Source organism: Haliotis rufescens, unplaced genomic scaffold (assembly GCF_023055435.1).
Source record: "Haliotis rufescens isolate VD_foot unplaced genomic scaffold, xgHalRufe1.0.p SCAF_32, whole genome shotgun sequence".
NCBI classification, from domain to species: domain Eukaryota; kingdom Metazoa; phylum Mollusca; class Gastropoda; order Lepetellida; family Haliotidae; genus Haliotis; species Haliotis rufescens.
Window position 1 is genome coordinate 5,821,980 of NW_025964024.1, and position 19,799 is coordinate 5,841,778.

A 19,799-nucleotide genomic window follows, 5' to 3' on the forward strand; every position below is an offset into this window, starting at 1 on the left:
TTCGTAATAACGTGTTTTTGAGTACTGTTTTGCGTTTTGGTGACGACTCATTTAACGGCTATCAAACCTGTCAACAGTTTTGGAGCCTCCTCAAGTCCTAACCATGGCGTATGTTTGTTGTTCTTTTACTACCATCATGATATTTTCATGGCTTCATGTTGGTGCGTTTTCAAAGCGGGTCAGTATAATTTCCATCAAGATTTTGCCTTGTACGCCAAATGGAAGCTTGTTTCGGCCGATACTCGAGACTCATTACTCTGGTATTGACTTAAGATATTTTCAAATTTATACCACAAATCATTGGTCACTTGATGTCTTGTTCGTTCATTAAATTTGCCTCTTTTAGAGAAGCAATTTGTCTAAAATACGTACATAATATCAAACTTCCCTTGCTATTACCATTTCATATTCATAAAGTTAAAATGAACTAAGAATTATTCAGTCACAGGAAATAGACATTGTAAGCAAAGGGGATACACGCGTATCCTCTTTATCTTGTCAGCATCCCAAGAATCACGGCTGTTACACTACTACTAAACACAAAGAAGCATGTAAAACAGGTCTTGTTTAGTTTAGTTTCAATATCTGCCCATTCTGGTCTTGTCTGCTCTTCATCCTCCACATTGCCACTTACAACATCAACTTGGTTTGAAACAGAGTCCTTCTTACACATTCTTAAGATCCATTTCGGTGGTGGCTTACCTTTCATTTTGAGAAGGAGGATATTGACAACGACGATGACAACACTGGTGAAGTTGGCCAGAGACACGTAGAGGCTGAAGAGGCTGACGGTGAGAGAGTTCTCAGGCAGGGAGTCCCTGATGATGGACAGAAACAGTTGGAAGCTGAGGAGGACAGACACGGCCATGCTGGTCTTCTCTCCGCTCTGTGAGGGCAGCAGGAACACGAAGGTGTTGAGGAAGTAGAGGAGGACCACGGGGAGCAGGATGGTGAAGATATAGAACATAGGGCGTCGTCTCAAATGGAAGGTTATACGTATTAATCGTCCATCGTTTTCACCATCAATGTTAGTGATATCTTCAGAGGAAATTTCAAACTCGCTATTCTCTTCAAATTGGTTCATGTCAACATCTGTTTCACTGGAGAGATGTACTTTATTGTAGAACCCGAACCATCCACGTATTATAACTAAACAAGTCTGGGTATCAAAGGGAAACTTGTAAATGTTGATAGGACACCTGGTTTCTATTGCCCCTATGACAAACCATCTAACATCTCCATGACTGGTAACCAGCAGAGACCCTCCATTCTGCAGTAGATCTTGTCCCTTGATACTATTTCCTATAATCAATTCAGGTTTCCACAATTTGTGTGAGTCTACAAGAATTCGTTTCTGTGAGCTCAACGAATTATTCCAAACAACTCGATGGTCGTACCACGAGAAGACCAACCACATGGTGCTGCTGAGAAACTGCTTTTTGTTATCCAGTTCTTGTACAGATAACAATGTTGCTTCGGTAGTTATGTTAACTACATTGCTGGGTTTGTGATGGGCTTTGTAGCCTTTTAAGATAGTGTCAGCGACTTCTCCGTCAGATTTACAACACACGATCCATGGTATACCTTGCAGGATACATGTCAAGATAATAACCTTCCTGGCAGTCAACATCCTTTTAGGCGTATGTGTAAGTCCAGGCGTTGCTAATGAATGACGCGTTCTTCTGTATTTATGCATTGTCATCGATCTTTGTTTCTATGGAGATGACATTAAACACAATATAATCCTCTGAATTAAACCATCCACGAAATGGCTTTCATGCAAGTCAATGTGAACGTTTCAGGGTTATTACGAAATTGCACTTGATGAACAGTGAATCTACAACATGGTTAAATTACGCACTGAAGGAAATATTTAATCAGTGTTATGCAACCAAGAGAAGTATATAACGACTTTTCATAGATCGATATGAATTTTTCGTTCCCATCTTTTCTTCTTCTATTGATTGCTTTTGAATTGTTTGTGCTAAAACATTGCATGTTAATTGAAGCTACAAAATCCTTTTCCAATATTATTACAGATCTCTACCCTTAAGTCCATTGTATGATTACGATTACGCATTTGAAAGCTTTACTGACACCTTCAGTCTAAGCTTGATTGTACCTCAAAGGTCACGAAATGTAAACACCAAAGGCTGCTGAATTACTGCACGACGTAAAGGGAAACATGACTGTTGGCAAACTGACGTCATCCCTCTTGTCATACATGTCTTGTGGATAGTTGTATGTCTTTCTGAATCTTTATGCATATATTTTAATATAAAACCAATGAGGCGGTTTCAATGATCTGTTGTAGTTCTAGATCAAGTGGGTAAATCAGTGGAAAGGTATTAGCTATTTGACAATTATTGAACGATATCAGATCATCTACATACACAAAGCTGAAGTTAACTTCTTGACAAATGACATTGTTCATCTTTCTCTGTTCACCCAGCAGAGATTGGGCTCATGATATAACATGTATAAGATGATAATGTGTACAAACATTTTTGTGCCTAACAGGTACTTTTGCTTAAACACTATCTGTGGAGGTGCGAATTCAATATGTATGAATACTCATCCGTTGATAATGGTAATATATCATGCGCTTTATCATTATCATGTTATGCTATTTTCAGTATGTTTCAATATTTAAAAGGACCACCTCCATGGTCTAGAGGACAGAGCATCTGCCCAGAGAGCAGAAGGTTGGTTGTGCGAAACCCGGATGCATAATACCAAAAGACCTTAAAAGGTGAGAACCACAAGATAATCATACAATCTCTCGTTGCCATTGACACTATTCCGGATGTCCAGAAACTATGAATCAGCAAAACTTCATTCCCGTCAGCTTACTGAAACATTCCACGATAGTCTTGGATCGAACCACGAAATGACCATCCACAAAGTGACGCTGAGAAACTATTGTTTGACATCTGGTTCCTGCACAGAGGAGACCTGCAGTTATTGAAACGTTAACTACGTCTGCCGGTTTATAGTGAGTTATATATGTTGAATGTGTTTGTCTCCAGTGTTTGGAAGTTGCAAGTCCTATGGCGATCTCAGCGCCAGCTCAACTGGAATAAAGTTTCTTTGCAACACTTGTTTCTGTGCAAAACTCAATGCATTTTCTATTTTAAAATGTATTTATTCAGTTTATTCAAGTGGTTTCTAAAGGCAATGTAGGGGATCCGTAGCCGGAACTGCAGATCATTGAATGTAAAAAGTGTTTCTAACACAAAGTCTCAGGTGTAAAACTACGGTCAAACATACTGGGACGATATTTTAATTGTGAAACAAATGGTCTCTGGGGTCAGACAGTTGATACCAGGTAGGTGATCGAGACAGGCAGGACATGTTAATAAACATTTTTTTATTGAGTTAGGTTCAGTGTCACTTTCAACAGTATTTCCCTTATATTGGTGTTGGAGCAAAGTGATAAAGGTCTTAGACGTTTACAATTTTTGGGACATCCACAAACACGGGTTTGCGCTGACAAACCTTAACACATAATCAGGACAATAGTGTACAACCTATCAACTACCTATGAAGGAAATTCTTATAATTATTATCTTTTAAACTTTTATTCAGAACAGGTGCGTGTTAGGGAGTCACATGACACATGATTTTAATGTTACCTTTTAAGTTATGATTTTAAAATACTAATATTTCTATGGATAGGACAGGTTTATCTTAGATATAATGGAAATTTGCTCGAAATGTTTCTCTTAGAGTTACTCTTGAAACTTAACTAAACGTTGTTCTAAGAGCCTTTATATGAATGTGCTCTTATGTATTGTGACAAATCTTTGCTGAGTGTGAGATTGCCAGTTCAAAGATGGAGAACTGGGTCCACTTGCACAAAGCGATCTTAGCGCTACAATTATTGTAAATCCTTAAGATCGCGATCTTAGGCTTACGCTACAATTGTCATCCACTTGCACAAAGCGATTGTAAGTTAAGATCATTGTAAGCTACAATCGAAACTTACAATTGGTCCAGACCAATCTTAAGTAGCTAAGATCGTTGTAGTCCCTGACAAAATGGCGTGCAAGACAGGGCCAGTTTCACATTAATAATCTGCTTTACGATCAAACACTGCCTATTTATTTTGTTAGATTTTATGATTCGAATCGACACTTAAACAACACGAAGACCGCACCACAGATTTAACGTCAAAAATATCGTTAATTGCGATAGTGAACCACATAACTATCGAGTCGATAGTTAAAAGTACTATTCCCACCCGTGTCAATGCTGAAAGAAGTCTAAAACAACATACCTTATCAAGGGAAGGATAAAACCTAAGTCGTCTGCAAGCGATTTGTAACGTCCGTGACCTTTAAGATAAATCAAGGGCAGCTAATCATAGTTTATATTCTAGATGGGAGTGGTTTCCCTTTGTATAAGTATCGTAGAATCTTCCTTGCCCAGTTAGTGTATTAATGTTGTAGAACCGCCGAGCTCCCCTTGTATATCTTTTGGGTCACATTCGTGTCAGTTATTTTGTCTTTAGTTTATCATTAAATAATCTACAAGTAAACACAAGTTGAAGTGCAAAATCATACGTTTATATCCAAAATCGAGTGGGACAGTCACGAGCGGTTGTAATATCTGAATTTATAAGAAACTAATACAAATATTCATCAAACAAGCAAATACACATGATGAGACATTTGAAATTTGTGTAAAATATCCCATAAATAGCAAAAGTAAAATTCACACTTTTTAAAAAATATAATTAATACCAAATGAATATATATTAAACAACTTCTTTCGTGAAACATTATTCTTATTTCCCGTACATGCATTCTTGAAATCTCCCGTCTTACTGTGTTTTGAAAAGGTTGTCATAACATCCTTTGTAATAGCGGCAAAACTAAAACATGAAGGATATACATGTATTTAGGATTTTACGGAAAGCTCCCCAAATAGATGACGATCATACATTTACCTGCTATGTTATTTGGACATAGAGATCTATTATTATTTTCTTTTTTTACTTTCAATAATAAGAATGTCACTAAATCTATATGCCAACATTCTAATTATAGTTTCCTTCAAATAGTTGAGACCTTTCAACTGTGCAAGGTGCGTGGAGGGAGGTACGTGTTGTATGTCGTAACCGGTTCTACACGTTGTATGCGCAGCAAGATTTGCGCGTTTGCAGACAACCATAGACAGGAGTCTAGTTTAAGATATTTGTACCTCCACCATTGAAGATTTCAATCTTAGTTAAGATCGCGATCTTAAATCCAAGCCGTCTTACAATCGCGTGAAGATCGGTTTGTGCAAGTGGAATAGGACAATTGTAGGGTGATTGTAAAGTTGATTGTAGCCGCCTAAGATCGATTGTAACTAAGATTGTTCTGTGCAAGTGGGCCCTGGTCTTTTCAGATTGTTGTTCAAACGTGACATATGTTCATTTTAACTACATCTAGTTAATTATTTGAAAAAAAACCACACTAGCAAATCCCTCAAGATCGCCCCCATGGTCTAGTGGATAGAGCGTCTGCCCTGAGACCGGAAGGTCGGTGGTTCGATCCCCAACCGCATCATACCTAAATACCTAGAGAGATGGTACTTGTTGTTACCCTGCCTGGAGCTCGGCATTGAGGGGATAACAATTATATAATGTTGACCACTATTTTGCCTGTTTTGCCAGGTGGAACAGTAATAAGATATAGATATTCTTATTATACAAATAATCCGGAAATGTTAACACAATACCAGAATTCAGTTGTCGTGGTTTCATTTACGATGGATCCTATCCAGCAGTGTGACGTTTATTTGGATGAGTCTGAAATTCCCAAGTGAGTGAATGTTTTGCGTTGCAGTCAACGATACAGCAGTTGTATCACGGTTACTATTGCAATGATTTGCTAGATTCACTTCTCACATGGTTTATGCTAATTTTTTCATGGTTAACCTAATCCTAAATTACTGAATCTACTATCACACAAAGACCCAGGTTCGACCCATGTTCCCGTCACAGGATCCTATCCGATCATGGTTTCAGCCGACTCCTGACAACACAATCCGATCATCGTTTCAGTCCCGAAATCATAGGAATGATAAAGCGATCTGACAGTTAGTCGTATTTACATGACTCGTTTTGTGATGGTTTTTGTACCCTTTCAAAGTCCTGTCTGTCCCTTGTAGGCTCCTTGGTGTGATTTGCAGTGTGCACGTCCAGACACTAACCTACCTTTCTGACGTTCAACGTCTTCTCGGGAGTGTGTTTAATTCCAGGCGTTTCGTATGGATTATGCATTCTCATGTGCTTCTGTATTTAGGCAATGTGATCAATGTATTTTCTGTTGTGATGACATTAAACACAGCCTAATGCCCCGACAGCTTCGACATAGCTTTAATGGATGTCAATATGACGGTACATATTGCACTTCAAACTGTCAATCAAAAACATGGTTCAATTAGATCCCTTGGAAAATATTTTCTCAATGTTATCACACACACAGATTTATGACAGGAGCCCACATAGATCAATATGAATATTGCCAAGTCATCCGTTGTTCTGTATTGATTGTCTATGAATTGTTATGGCATCTCTTAGAGCAGGTGACATTGTTCATACATCCTTGTGGGGCTTCCGGGTTAGAATTACAGGACCCCAGCAGCCTGTGCTGACTGTAAAAAATAAACAAATATTTCGGGTGGTTAAGTGTCAATGACTTGCGTGATTGAATGCCACCGCATCCCGACAGCGTAGATCGTTGCTCACACTATTGATCACTGGTTTGTCTCATCCAGACAGATTCCTTTCTAGACAAGCGTTATATAGCTGTTAATATTGCTGTGTTAGGCGTTAAACAAACTGAACTTACTTGCAATTATCTACTCAATTCCTCGGAGATGTTGTGCTATAGAACCATGTTCAGTTATGTTTTTGAAGCTAAATCCCGTACGAAATATATACATGAAACTTCCACACTGTTTCACAATTTCAAAAGTTTACAGGTGCCTTTGGTTAAATAGGTTTTCTTCAAATCCTTATGTTGATGTTTCGTGAAAAGCTTTTGGCTGAAACTCAAATATCACCTCATGTGCACCAAGTCAGAATGGCAAGAAGCATTTTACACCATGGTGCACTTGACAGAAGTTAAAGTCCCAACCGGACTGTAAATAGCGCGGTATTGTGCGAGACTTGAGAGTTTGCCAGACGTTGTGGTGATCAGTCAGCGAGTTATAGGTGACCGGAAATCTTGAATAACTAAAGAACGAGAGAACTTTCACATTCAAACCTTGGCAGACTACACCAGTCAATGTTGGCTGGTTGTTGTTTAACGCCACACTCAACAATATCCCAGCTATATGTCGGCGGTCTGTAACTCATCGAGTCATGACCAGACAATCCAGTGATTAACTACGTAAGCATTGATCCATGAAACTGGGATCGATGATATGCATCAAACCAAGTCAGCGAGCATGACCACCCGATCACGTTAGTCGCCTCTTATGACAAGCATAGTCGCCTTTTACGGCAAGCATGGGTTGCTGAAGACCTATTCTACCCAGAATCTTCACGGGTCACCAGTCAATGTAACGAAAGACAAACGATATCTAAATTCATTACATTCGATCTGATATTTTTGTTGTAAACAATCCAGTCGTCTGTGAAACAACGTTGCACAACAGAAGTGGGCGGAGTTAACCTTCGGTCAGCTGACATCTACTGCGCGAGCATATCTAATTATAGTAAACCACGTGGCGAACTCACACTTGGCTTCTCGAAGTGTCTGTTGCAACGAAACTGCCACAAAAATACCAAATTTATTACAAAGACGTTAAGTTTCAATATCGCAATGAACACATACTAATATACAGTATTCGATTGTTTTATGCAGGTATGTTGTAAAGAATATTTCATTGAAAATGTCAGAATGGAGACTATTTTGATTAACATTGTCATATCCGCAGGTTCAATCTTCGAAAACGATCCAGACCCAACAACTTTTGACAAGAGAACGCCAAATAGAATAAATCTGATTTGGCTACAGAAACCTGATAACAGTTTGCTCCAGTTTTTTTTACATTTATGGGCCAAACGTACAAACACGACAGGTAAAGTCATCGTGAAAGGGATTTTAATTTTTTTTTTGTAAAATAAATAATGGTCATAATGTCGATTATATGTAGTTTATTCATTCATAGATATATCATCTATGGACATGGCGGTCGGGTAGCCTAGAGGTTAAAGCATTCACTCGTCACGCCGAAGACCTGGGTTCAAATCCCGATATGGGTACAATGAGTAAAGGCCATTTCTGGTGTCCCCCGCCATGATATTGCTGGAATATTGCTCAAAGTGGGGTAAAACCAAACTCACTCACTCATCTATGGACATGCTAATAAACAATTCAATAAACTGATTAAAAATATAAATTTTAATTCTAGATTCACTGTCTACAAATAAAAAGATCAATTTGAAATCTATAGACAGTGCTTGTTTATGGAAATATGCATGTTATGTTATGAATAATCGATGTACATGTATACTTCCGGAGACGTCTTACCTTTTAACTTATTTCGCATATTCATCATGTTCCATATAAATATCAGGTTCCATATAAACTTAATATTTGGAATATTTAAATCCACGAGCGCATATATGGTTCAAAACACAATGGGGCTTAATTTCTCAGCGCACACTAGGCCGAATTATCATCAACAGTTTCGTCGAACAGTCACGAGTCAACAGTCTTGGAAAGATATCTCGAGTATTCCTTAAATTCCTTCATTAAATTTATTCTGTCCAACCTTGTCCAATAGTTCGTGTATATAGTTTTGCGAACTACCATAACCCCGATTAGTAATGTTTGGAATATGGTTTAATTCACAATCGGGCATAATTTCCCAGAGCAAACTTAACAACAGTTTCGGGCAAACGGTCACGAGTCTTGTCTTCTTCGAAAGATACCTAGGATTCCTCCATGCATTTCGTCTGTCCAACATCGATCAATAGTTCTTGTAAATAGTCCTGCGAACTCCACTATGTCTGTCGTGAGGGGCGGTGCCTCGGCCAACCCATCTCTGAGGGAATGTTGTCACACACGGGCGGCAAAAACGATATGCACATTCCTGACAGCGACCTGTCAAAATTTACTACGTTGTGATAGCCTTAAGAAACCGATAGAATTTGGAAGAACTCATTGGAGAAGAGATATATTAAACCTCATGAAAATGGTTGATGAATATAAGGTTTGTAGCGAATTCGGGAATTCTTCATTTGTTAACAAGAATTGGTAACATTTCACATCACAAATAAGTATATGTATTCATGTCTGGTCGTCATAAATCAAAACTTCAACCCTCAAAATATTGGTAGCGCGTTGTTTGGTCAGCTATTTCTTATGTCGTGTGACCCAAACTTTGGTGGGTAGTCTTATATAAGTCGGGTTGGATGGGGTGTGTTTGTCTTGATGGTTAATGGCATTCATTGCATTCAAACAATCAAAATCGACCAATGTTGTTCAATATTAACAAAACTTGTGATGAACGAAACAATAGATGCAACTGAAGTTAGGTTCTATCAAAAGTCTCAAAATTAAGCACTTTCATCAAAGCGAAACACACCTGTCACATCTCTATGGTTTACATAAACCACGCCCAATTTCCCGCTTTTCTCTATTTGTTTTCTGCTAATTTTATGCAATCTCTTTATAGAGTGACCACTATTGTAAAAGATGGCAGAAATTGCTAGAATGTTAGCTGATGTTAACGGGATTAAGAGAACATATTCGAAGACAATCAAGAAGCTGTGGAACGAAGCAATTCGAAGAGAATAGAAAAGGAAACTTCGCCACAGGAAAAAACAACCTTTTTCAGCCGAAAACAGAGACGAGACTGATTTCATTTATGAACAAGCGAAGAAAATCAAAACTTTTCACGGCGCAGGGAACCTTAATCTTGTGACAAAAAAACAACAAACAACAATAATACTTTCTCATATTAATATTGATGTTGATCGTACTCGGAAGAAAATAGCCGTATTAGACTGGAATGAACCTGTAAATGGACCAACAATGCCATAAAAAAATGTCACGGATGTTAGAAACCCTAGACGCCAGGCCGAGACTAAAAGTTCTCAAAGGAAAAACTTACAACATGTGGGATCGGATTTGGAAGCACTAGGTCGCCATTTTCCTCGTGTTAAGGAAGGTACATTGTTTTATAATGATTTAAGAAGGTTTAACAATGTTATTTTATTAACTACGATGATGTGCATAACGGTGTTCACGTGTTGTCGATTACCGCATGTATTTTAGATTGAGACACGTGGGTTACTATAAATAACAATCACATTTCCCCTTATTCGTAAAACATTTACTGCGGATGTACGGATGTTGGGGCTTCAGCGTGCAAAATGGTTGTGTATGTGGCTTGGATTGAGAACCACGTTGGGAGCCATGGTTATAATTAGTCATCACCCTATGTTTACAAACTCGGACGGCATGGCTCCACTCGTGTTTGTGACAGATGGGAGTTGTGCACTACTTTGGGATGTAACTACGGGGATAGGTTTTTTGTGGATAGTGTGTTTATTATGGCTTTGGTTTTCCTATTGTTCAACAACCCAAATGACCATTATTTAATACTTTTTTCTTTTGTCAGGGACATAAATTTGATTAGTAATGTGCTTTTATTGGTCTTTGTTTTAACGAGACTGTTAACGGGTATGGGAGCATCATGATGTCGTCGGCAACGGTGCTAACGTTGTATTTGTATCATTAATAATAGATCTATAACAATTTTAATGTTTGAACCGTTTTGATTACGTGTTTAAGAATACATGTTTTGTGTAAATATATGTCTTGTGTCATATTTAGAGTATGTTTGAAAGAAACAAATTGTCTTGTTCTGATTAGATTGTTCTGTTTTCAATAGTATTTTGTAGTAAACATCTATGAATGAAAAAAGTAGTTCGGACGAAGTCATAGAGGGCAAAGTTATCTGGGGTTTATTTCACATGTGCACCAACATTTTTATATGTTTGATTATTTTCGACCATATGGACAATAATTTGTTAATTATTTTGTATTATTCCTTGCCCGTGAAGAGATCACCCGTTTAATAAACATACAGCTGTATTACACATTTTGTAATGCCAAAACGCGTGCTTATGTACTCTCGGAACACGTTTCGCGAAAAAATATTGAAAGTTTTCACATCCTTTGACTTATTCAGCGACATTGCGTGTGGAGATGATACATCAGTGAGAGTAACTTATGCACACTCGATGACCCCAGCAACATTGTTGCTAGGTTGGCGTTACATGGCATTGTTTCGCCGATGGATCTTGCAACAAAATTCCTCAAATTACGTCATCGGGTATTGTGACGTGATTGTAAACTTTGAGGTGCAATGACCCGTTCCACAATGCGATCGTATTTTAGCGCAACGACAGTCGTTGGTCTAAGTAAAGTATGTGAGTTGCGACAACCTAAGCGCCAAGATAACTTTTTGGAACAGACACCTGAATTCTAAAGGTGGGCTGTTACATGGTATTAAATACATACATTTCATCTTTTGACGTGTTTGAAGTATTATTCTGTTATACTGAATAGGATTATGTGGTTCGTGTTGGTGTCAGCCAATTACACTCAACAGTATAATTCTAAAAACGTTATAAATAGCATTGCCAAGTAATAAATACAATGCTAAACTCGCTCCGATTAAAAAACAATTTTATGAAACTCGTGAATAGTTGTGTTATCTGACACGCTTTATCTCGTCAGATACCAGAACTTTTCACTCGTTTCATAAAATTGGTATTACACGGGAGCTCTTTTAGTATTCTATATTTATCCCAAACTCAATAATATTTTGTATTATCCCCCTACCCAATTATATTTTGTTTATGTTCGGTTATAAACAGTTGATGAGGCAGGTGATAAAGACAAACAGGACATATTAATGAAGGCACAGTATTTCCAAACTTTATGTATTTAAGGAAATGAACGCATGATGCTAAGCCCATATGACCAATGTTTGAAATGTACGTATCAGTTCGACGCCAAATTTGTATTCAGGTCAATAAAAGAGCAATCATGTGACTATGAATATGTATGACAGAGGTCCGTAAATATTGCAATGTCCCACTGTATTTGCGTTTGTTGTAATGGAGTAAAATCCGGCTTTTGGTCCTGTGGTATTGAGTGAGTTAGTGAGAATTTCAGTTATATTGATGTTGGAGGAAAGCCCGAAGTGATACAGGTCTCAAACGTTTACAAGTTTGGAGAAACCAATACACACGGGTTGGTGTTGACAAACAAAGTTGGGCGGATCTTGAATTAGAACCCACGATCATAGGTTTTTAGCGTGCAAGGTGCGGAAATCGGCTTGAAATTCCCTTGAAGTGTTTCTCTCACAGTTACCCCTAGAACTAAAAACTAAAAGTTGTTCCTCGAGCTTTCTTATGAATGTGCTCTTAAGAATTGTAACAATTCGTAGCTAAGTGTTGTAAATCTTACATCCGCTCTGTGAGGGTTGTGTGAACACGAATGAGAACAACGGGCAGCAGGATGCCGAGGATGTGAAAGACCGTCTTTTCAGATGGATGAGAATACATAATATATGTTCATTTTAACCACATCTACTCTCAGTCATTTCTGAAAATGAGAGTGCAAAATTATCTTGTATTCCTTTCAAATGAATTCCTATACGTATGATAGGTTCCTTAAAATCCAAGTCCAGATTTGTCTTTGTGACATTTCTATTCTCTTCATATAACGCTTGGTATCAAAATAACCCGCATTTACTTAGATCTGACTGAAAATGCCCAAACCATCTCCTGATCTGAAAAGTTTTTAAAGTTTGTCATTGTGAGCAAATCCGATGTAGGAAAATACTAAAATGTCACGAGTTTCAATAATATATGTTGTGAAAGGAAACCACTACATTTAGTAGTTCATCAAAAACCGCCTTCGTGGTCTAGTGGTCTAGTGGATAGAGATGTTAAAAGTTGGTACTTGTTGTTGCCCTGGCGGGGGCTCGGTATTAAGAAGATAAAACTAGGACTAATTGGTTCGGAGTCAGTATACTGTGTCTTAGTATCGGATTACGTAAAATAATAGTTAAGATAATTCTGGTTTCAGCTTTTCTCCCCGTGATCAGAATCTCTGCACTTGTACACAGCAGAGGTTATTGAAGATTAACATATCGTTTTTAACAAAATTAGTAAATGCGCTGCCGTGTCACTTGTCTGGTCAAGACTGGCTGATTTACATGTCGCTGCATTTATGGCAGGAGATCTACTGCTGTACGACGTCAGGCAACAAACACTGACCTGTTTTGCAATTTGTGCGTGTTTAAGGGATTTTCGGTTTGGCATTACATGCTTACTCTTTTCGCAAACACCTGATGTTATCATATTTATCCTAGGCCCAATCACTGCTAGGTGGACAGAGACAAACTCACAAGGTCAATGGCCCACAGAAACACAATATGTTTTGTTTGATCCAGTGATCCATTCATATAGTTTTCACCGCAATTTTGCCTATTGCCCTTTGCCCAATGGAATCTGTTTCTCTGGTCGTAGAACTGATATACCGTTTATCTCCCGCCTGAAATTAGGCAAATTAGTAGCTATAGGTATATTTGCAAAGACCTCATAAAAGCAGGTTGGATATTGTTCGGTAAATATAGTGCATTACATACACCAGTAATGGAATTTGGATTTTTTAGTTATATAAGTTAATCGACAATGTGAACACAACACCAGAATTTGGGTTTTCATTAACGATTGATCCTATCCAGCATTGTGACATTATTTTTGATGAGTATGAAAATTCCAAGTGAGTGAATAGTTTGCGTAGCAGTCAACGATAAAGCAGCCGCATCATAATTATGCTATTGCCATGATTTGCTTGATTCATTTCTTACAACATTTTTCGTGACTAGTTTTATGTTGTGAACCTGTCAGGGTCCTACTTTCCAAAGGCTGCTATCCCGCAAAGACCTTTGTCCGATTCCCCACACGGATACAGTGCATTCTGGACCACCCGATCCCCATTTCATCGGCTCCTGTAACAAGTATGAAAGCATTGTCGTGTAACATTCATCTTAATAATTGATAGTTAAGCTAAACTTGCAGTTTACATGTCAAGATAATAACCTTTTTACCATTTTCTCAGGCCTGTATGTGATTCCAGACGTTTCTGATGAAGTAGGCGTTCATTGGTGTTTGTGTCTTTAGCCATATGACCAATGTATGTTTCTACCAAGATGACACGAGACACGGCAATATTCTCTGATAGTTTCGAAATAGCTTAAAGTAATGTCAATATTTTGTACTTGAATCTGTGAATCTAAAACATGGTTCGATGAGTTCTCGTAGAAAGTATTTATTTAATCTTCGGACATATAATATTGCTCTCTCGGTCGTTTTGGTAATTCTTGTTCTTGAATTGTTGTAAATCATGTGGTGTCTCTTTGAGCAGGTAGTATCATGCATACCTACTCATGGCGATTCCGGGTTAGAATTATAGGTCCTCAGCAGCCTGTGCTGGCCACAAAAGGCGAACAAAAGAATCGAGTGCTCAGCCTTGGTGACTTGGTTGATTGCTAGCCTTCGTAAACCAACAGCTTCGATCGTTGCTCAAAAATATCGATCACTGGTTCTTTTCGATTATTTCAAGACCTCTTTTATACAGATGGAATATTGATGAGTGCGACATGAAATGAACTAAACATATTTTAACATGGTCAGATTATATTCTTAATTCTTTGCATACATTCTGCAATAGAGCCGTGATCCATTATGTTTTTTAAGCAAAATCCCGTACGAAATATATATACGAAACATTGCACACCGAAACAATTTCAAAAGTTCACAGATGCCTTAAATTAGCTTAAATGGAACTAATATACGATGCATACTGTAGGGAGACGCTGAAAAGCCCCATTGTGATGCTTTCAAATATAACATACATTTTATGGAATGGTACGACACATGTTCTATATTTGAATAAAGCTTGAACTAGTGGTTCGAGTGTTTACACGTCTAGCTGAAGACTCTGGTTCGAAGCTATTGTAGCGGCACTGCCTGTCAAATTGATGAAATATTGCACCAAACTTGACTTTGTCTCAAGTACTAAAGGCGACATCCTCGATTATCCAGGGTATCAAAAGAGACATCAAACTGTGTGGGAGTGGTATGATATGTCATTGAGCGAGCAGTTAAATCCTGTTAAAGTTCAGACTAGTACAAGCATTCACACACACACTTCACTACACCTCAGGTCAAACAAGAGTTCAGCACAGATCAATTGTACTGGACTCAAAACTAAGCAATAGTGTCGGATCCAGGATATGTATTAGAAGTGATGGAGACGTTATGCCCTGGGTAATCAAGGCTGTTATTGTGACAGTCATTTCACTCTCTTGTTTCTTATTATTACCGGGTACGGCGGGGTAGCCTAGTGGTTGAAGCGTTGGCTTGTCACGCCGAAGACTCGGGATCTATTGCCCACGTGATATGGCTGGAATATTAACAAAAGCGGCGCAAAAAAACACCCTCACTCACTCTAACTAAAAGTGTTATTTCACACTAAACCCTTCACTCCTGCACTCGGCGCATATTGGTGACTTCACGAGGATGCGGTGGTCTGCTACTCAGCACAAGCTCGACAAGATCCTCAAGAGTGGAAGACGACTACAGGCCAAATACAAGAAACATTTTACACTGACGTGTAGTTCACAGAAGAAAACGTGCAATATGATTGTGTGTGTTGTTTTGATTGATAACCACACTGGGAACCACGGTTAGTCAGCACCCCATGAGAAACACAACGAGTTTCTTTGTTCAGGAATAAAAGGTTTATAAACTGGAGTACAAATAGCTCTGGCTCTGGTTCTGGTTTGGGTTCTCACTCTAGCTCTGGCTCTCACTCGGGACCGATTCACTGTATGCTGCTGGTGACGTTTGCTTGTTGGTCTTCCCAAGTTCTTTCTGTCTCTGTCCACGTTGTCTGTTATAGTCTACCATCTGTCTCTGTATTTTAGGGGTAACAGAGCCTTGGCCTTTAGACCTGGCGGCCCAGAGTTTACACCGTAGAGGACGTAAACAAGTTGTTGATGCTTACTGCGCAGCCCAGTACCAACTATTTCCTGTCAGTTATAGTTCTCTGACTTTGTAGGGCCTGCACGTTTACACCACTTGGCTCCTGGACCATAACACATGATGGGTTGTCATGAATGGTCATGCAGCAACTCTGTGTACTTTAGAGTTAACCAGTCAATAGCCTGTTCAGAACAAGATAATAATTTATACCACCTATCATCGTCTACTTTCCCGCTTAGACTAACTTGGTAATTAACCTGTTTCCTAAGTCCAGCAACCTCGCTTGGCATGTGTGACTGTAGTCACGGTAGGCTGATTCTTGGCTGGACAGCTATATTACACATGCCTACATGCTATATGTTTACAGGATCTGTGACCTGGTAGATTATAGACTGACTGTCGTTATAGAGCTGGAACTTTGCTGAGCGCTGCGGGTTTTAAAACAAACAAATAAATAAATAAACACTGTTAGATTGTTCCGTGTAAGTCAAATTGCCAATCTACCTCATGTGACACAGGCGGTAACGTAGCCTAGTGGTTAAAGCGTTGATGGCACAAGTTCAAGTCCCAATTTCTGGTTTCCTAGCCATGACACTCCAGTAATGGTGCTAAATGTGACAAACATAAAAACAAGTTACAGATATTTGATGAATTCTGATTTCTCTGATCCAGGTTCCATTATTTAATGGTACCGATCTTTTGCTGTGAGTTTGGTAAGTACGGGGATAAACAAAATATAAGTGGGTACAAGGATAAATAAAATATAGCTGTGATGTTGCTGGGTATCGGGATAAACAAAATGTAACTGGATACAGGGATAAACAAGTTATAACTAGGTACAGGCATAATACAAAATCAATTATTCATAATTTATGTTGGAAAATAACCGAGCACATATTACATGTTGCAGATGTGAAATAAACCCAAGATGACCGTGACCTCGGTGACCTCATCCGAATATGGAACTACATTTTTCATTCATAGTTGTTTACTACAAACTTCTACGAAACAGAATAATCTCCTCAGAACAAGATGGTTTGTTTCTCTCAAATAACACTATAATCTAAATATGACACAAGACATATATTAACACAAAACATTTATTCATCAACACGAAATTAAAACAGTTAACATTACAATAGTTATTGAGCTATTATTAGTGATTCAAATACAATATAAGCTTTGTCACAGACGAAAACATGGATGCTCCCATACACGTCAAAAGTCTCGTTAAAACACAGACAAATAAATGCTCCCATACACGTCAAAAGTCTCGTTAAAACACAGACAAATACACAACTTACATCTGTCAAAAACACAAATAGAGCCATGTCGTTCGAGTTTGTTCAAACACTTATTGGCTGTCATATACAGCTGTATAAAAGAAGAGCTCTTCCACGTCAGTTTTTGTAATTCCACGAATGCTTCCGTTTCATTTGACAATGAACCAGTGCCTGAACCTAGACGCATTGCTAAATTTCCCGCTTTCAGTGAATTGTTCGATGAGTAGACAGTCCATATGCACTCGCCTCAGTTCCTTGTTCTTGTTCGAAAAGTTCTTGTTCAAAGAATATCTTTATGTTAGCCTTCACCTGATAAAAAAACCTGATGTCCGACCTACTGCAGTCGTCTTGGCTTAGTGTTTTGAAAGTGTTTGAAGGTTTTACTTCAAATGATGTAAATATGTTTGAACACAGCGTTATTCTTACATTTGCATCGATAAATTGAAATTTCAAGTGACACGTTTCTGAGTTATTATTTGAATACCGACGAAAGGAGTCTATGTATTAGGCACTATTTCTATATGAGCACTGCTTGAAGTCGTAATTGGTTTCAATATCAAGCGGGGTTACAATATCCATACGCGACCTTCCACGCGACCTTATCACATCCACCAATTTACTGAAAGCACCATAGTGTTTAAACACATGGAACGAATTTGCGTGATTTCAAACTCTATGGGATTTCTACAAGTCTTTAATAATTGAAATTATAACGCATTTTCACCGTAATGACACTATTGGAGGCGTCCTCGGAAAATGAGGTGTTGGTCATAAAAATGATAGATTACAAACAGCATTTGCACACAGGAGAAGTTATTCAAAGTTAACCTATTGTTTTCAGTTTCAACTAAATTAGTAAGTCGTGTCACTGTATTCTATGGTCTTGACTCGCTATCACTTGATTGTCTGCTCCAGACTCTATTGTTTACAGGCCGTAGACGTATGGCAGTGGTATGGTTGGATGACAAAACAGTAATAACCTTCTAAATGCAAATTTTTCGCAAACAGCTTGTCTCATCATTAATTTTCAGTGATCTATTCATATGTAAAAATTGAAATTGACGCTAAACCAAATTTGTATATGGTGTTGGCTGTGTACTACAATCACACTCAGATAACTTAGTACCACATTAGTGATGACAAGTGTCATTGGAAAGTACACAATTTTAATGTAGAGAACAAGGAACACACAGGTAGTCAATACCGGGTATGACCGCCCCTGGTTGCAATGCATGCCACATAACGCCTTCTCATACTCACTGTCAGTCTCTGGATAGCAGTTGGTGGTATCCTACACCACTCACGTTGCAGGACAAGTGCGAGGTCGCCTTCGTTGGCGATTTGAGGTTGACATGCAATGTGCTTTCCCGGAAGTCCCACAAGGCTCCCATTGGCGATAGATCGGTAGAATGCAAGGCATGGCATAACAGGTACGTTATTTTGTGCCAGGAAATCCATAGAAGCACGTGTTGTATGTGCCCTGGCGACCTGTTGAAAAGTATGCAGCTCTTGGTGTTGATGGAAACAGAGGCCAACGTGACGTTTTAAAATAGCGTGCCTGCAGTAAACTTCATTTACACGACCTGTGCATACATGGAACTGTATTCTGTGCCGAAAACTGATATCGACCCAAACCATCGCCCCATCGATCAGTCTGCATAACACAATCGTCCGTCGGCGTTCCTGAGGTGAAATCTGGATTCGTCAGAGAAGAGAACGCCATGCCAGCGTCAAAGTAACCATTGTCTGTGCCCAAGCGACCACTGAGGGCGTGCATTTCGGTGCCTTGGGAGCGGAATCAGGCCTACGACAGAATGACGGCATTTTCCCGTTCCTTAGGTGTCAGTCTCGATATTGCGTCCTCAGTGCTATTCCGCGGCCACGGCAATACTGCAGGTAGCCTTTGAATGCCACCCCTTTATACTCCATTTCTGCACTAAAAGGGCATTTTTCGTAATAACGTGTTTTTGAGTACTGTTTTGCGTTTTGGTGACGACTCATAACGGCTATCAAACCTGTCAACAGTTTTGGAGCCTCCTCAAGTCCTAACCATGGCGTATGTTTGTTGTTCTTTTACTACCATCATGATATTTTCATGGCTTCATGTTGGTGCGTTTTCAAAGCGAGTCAGTATAATTTCCATCAAGATTTTGCCTTGAACGCCAAATGGAAGCTTGTTTCGGCCGATACTCGAGACTCATTACTCTGGTATTGACTTAAGATATTTTCAAATTTATACCACAAATCATTGGTCACTTGATGTCTTGTTCGTTCATTAAATTTGCCTCTTTTAGAGAAGCAATTTGTCTAAAATACATACATAATATCAAACTTCCCTTGCTATTACCATTTCATATTCATAAACTAAAAATGAACTAAGAATTATTCAGTCACAGGAAATAGACATTGTAAGCAAAGGGGATACACGCGTATCCTCT

At 38.7% G+C, this 19,799-nt stretch overlaps 1 protein-coding gene across 1 annotated transcript; it reads right to left on the reverse strand.

The window, feature by feature from the left end:
- Window positions 1-490: 490 nt before the first annotated feature.
- LOC125371950 (neuronal acetylcholine receptor subunit alpha-6-like) lies at window positions 491-1,084 on the reverse strand. Its single transcript, XM_048380653.1, has one exon. It carries the CDS (start codon window positions 1,082-1,084, stop codon window positions 491-493), a length of 594 nt encoding a protein of 197 aa, XP_048236610.1.
- Between the last annotated feature and the right edge of the window lie 18,715 nt (window positions 1,085-19,799).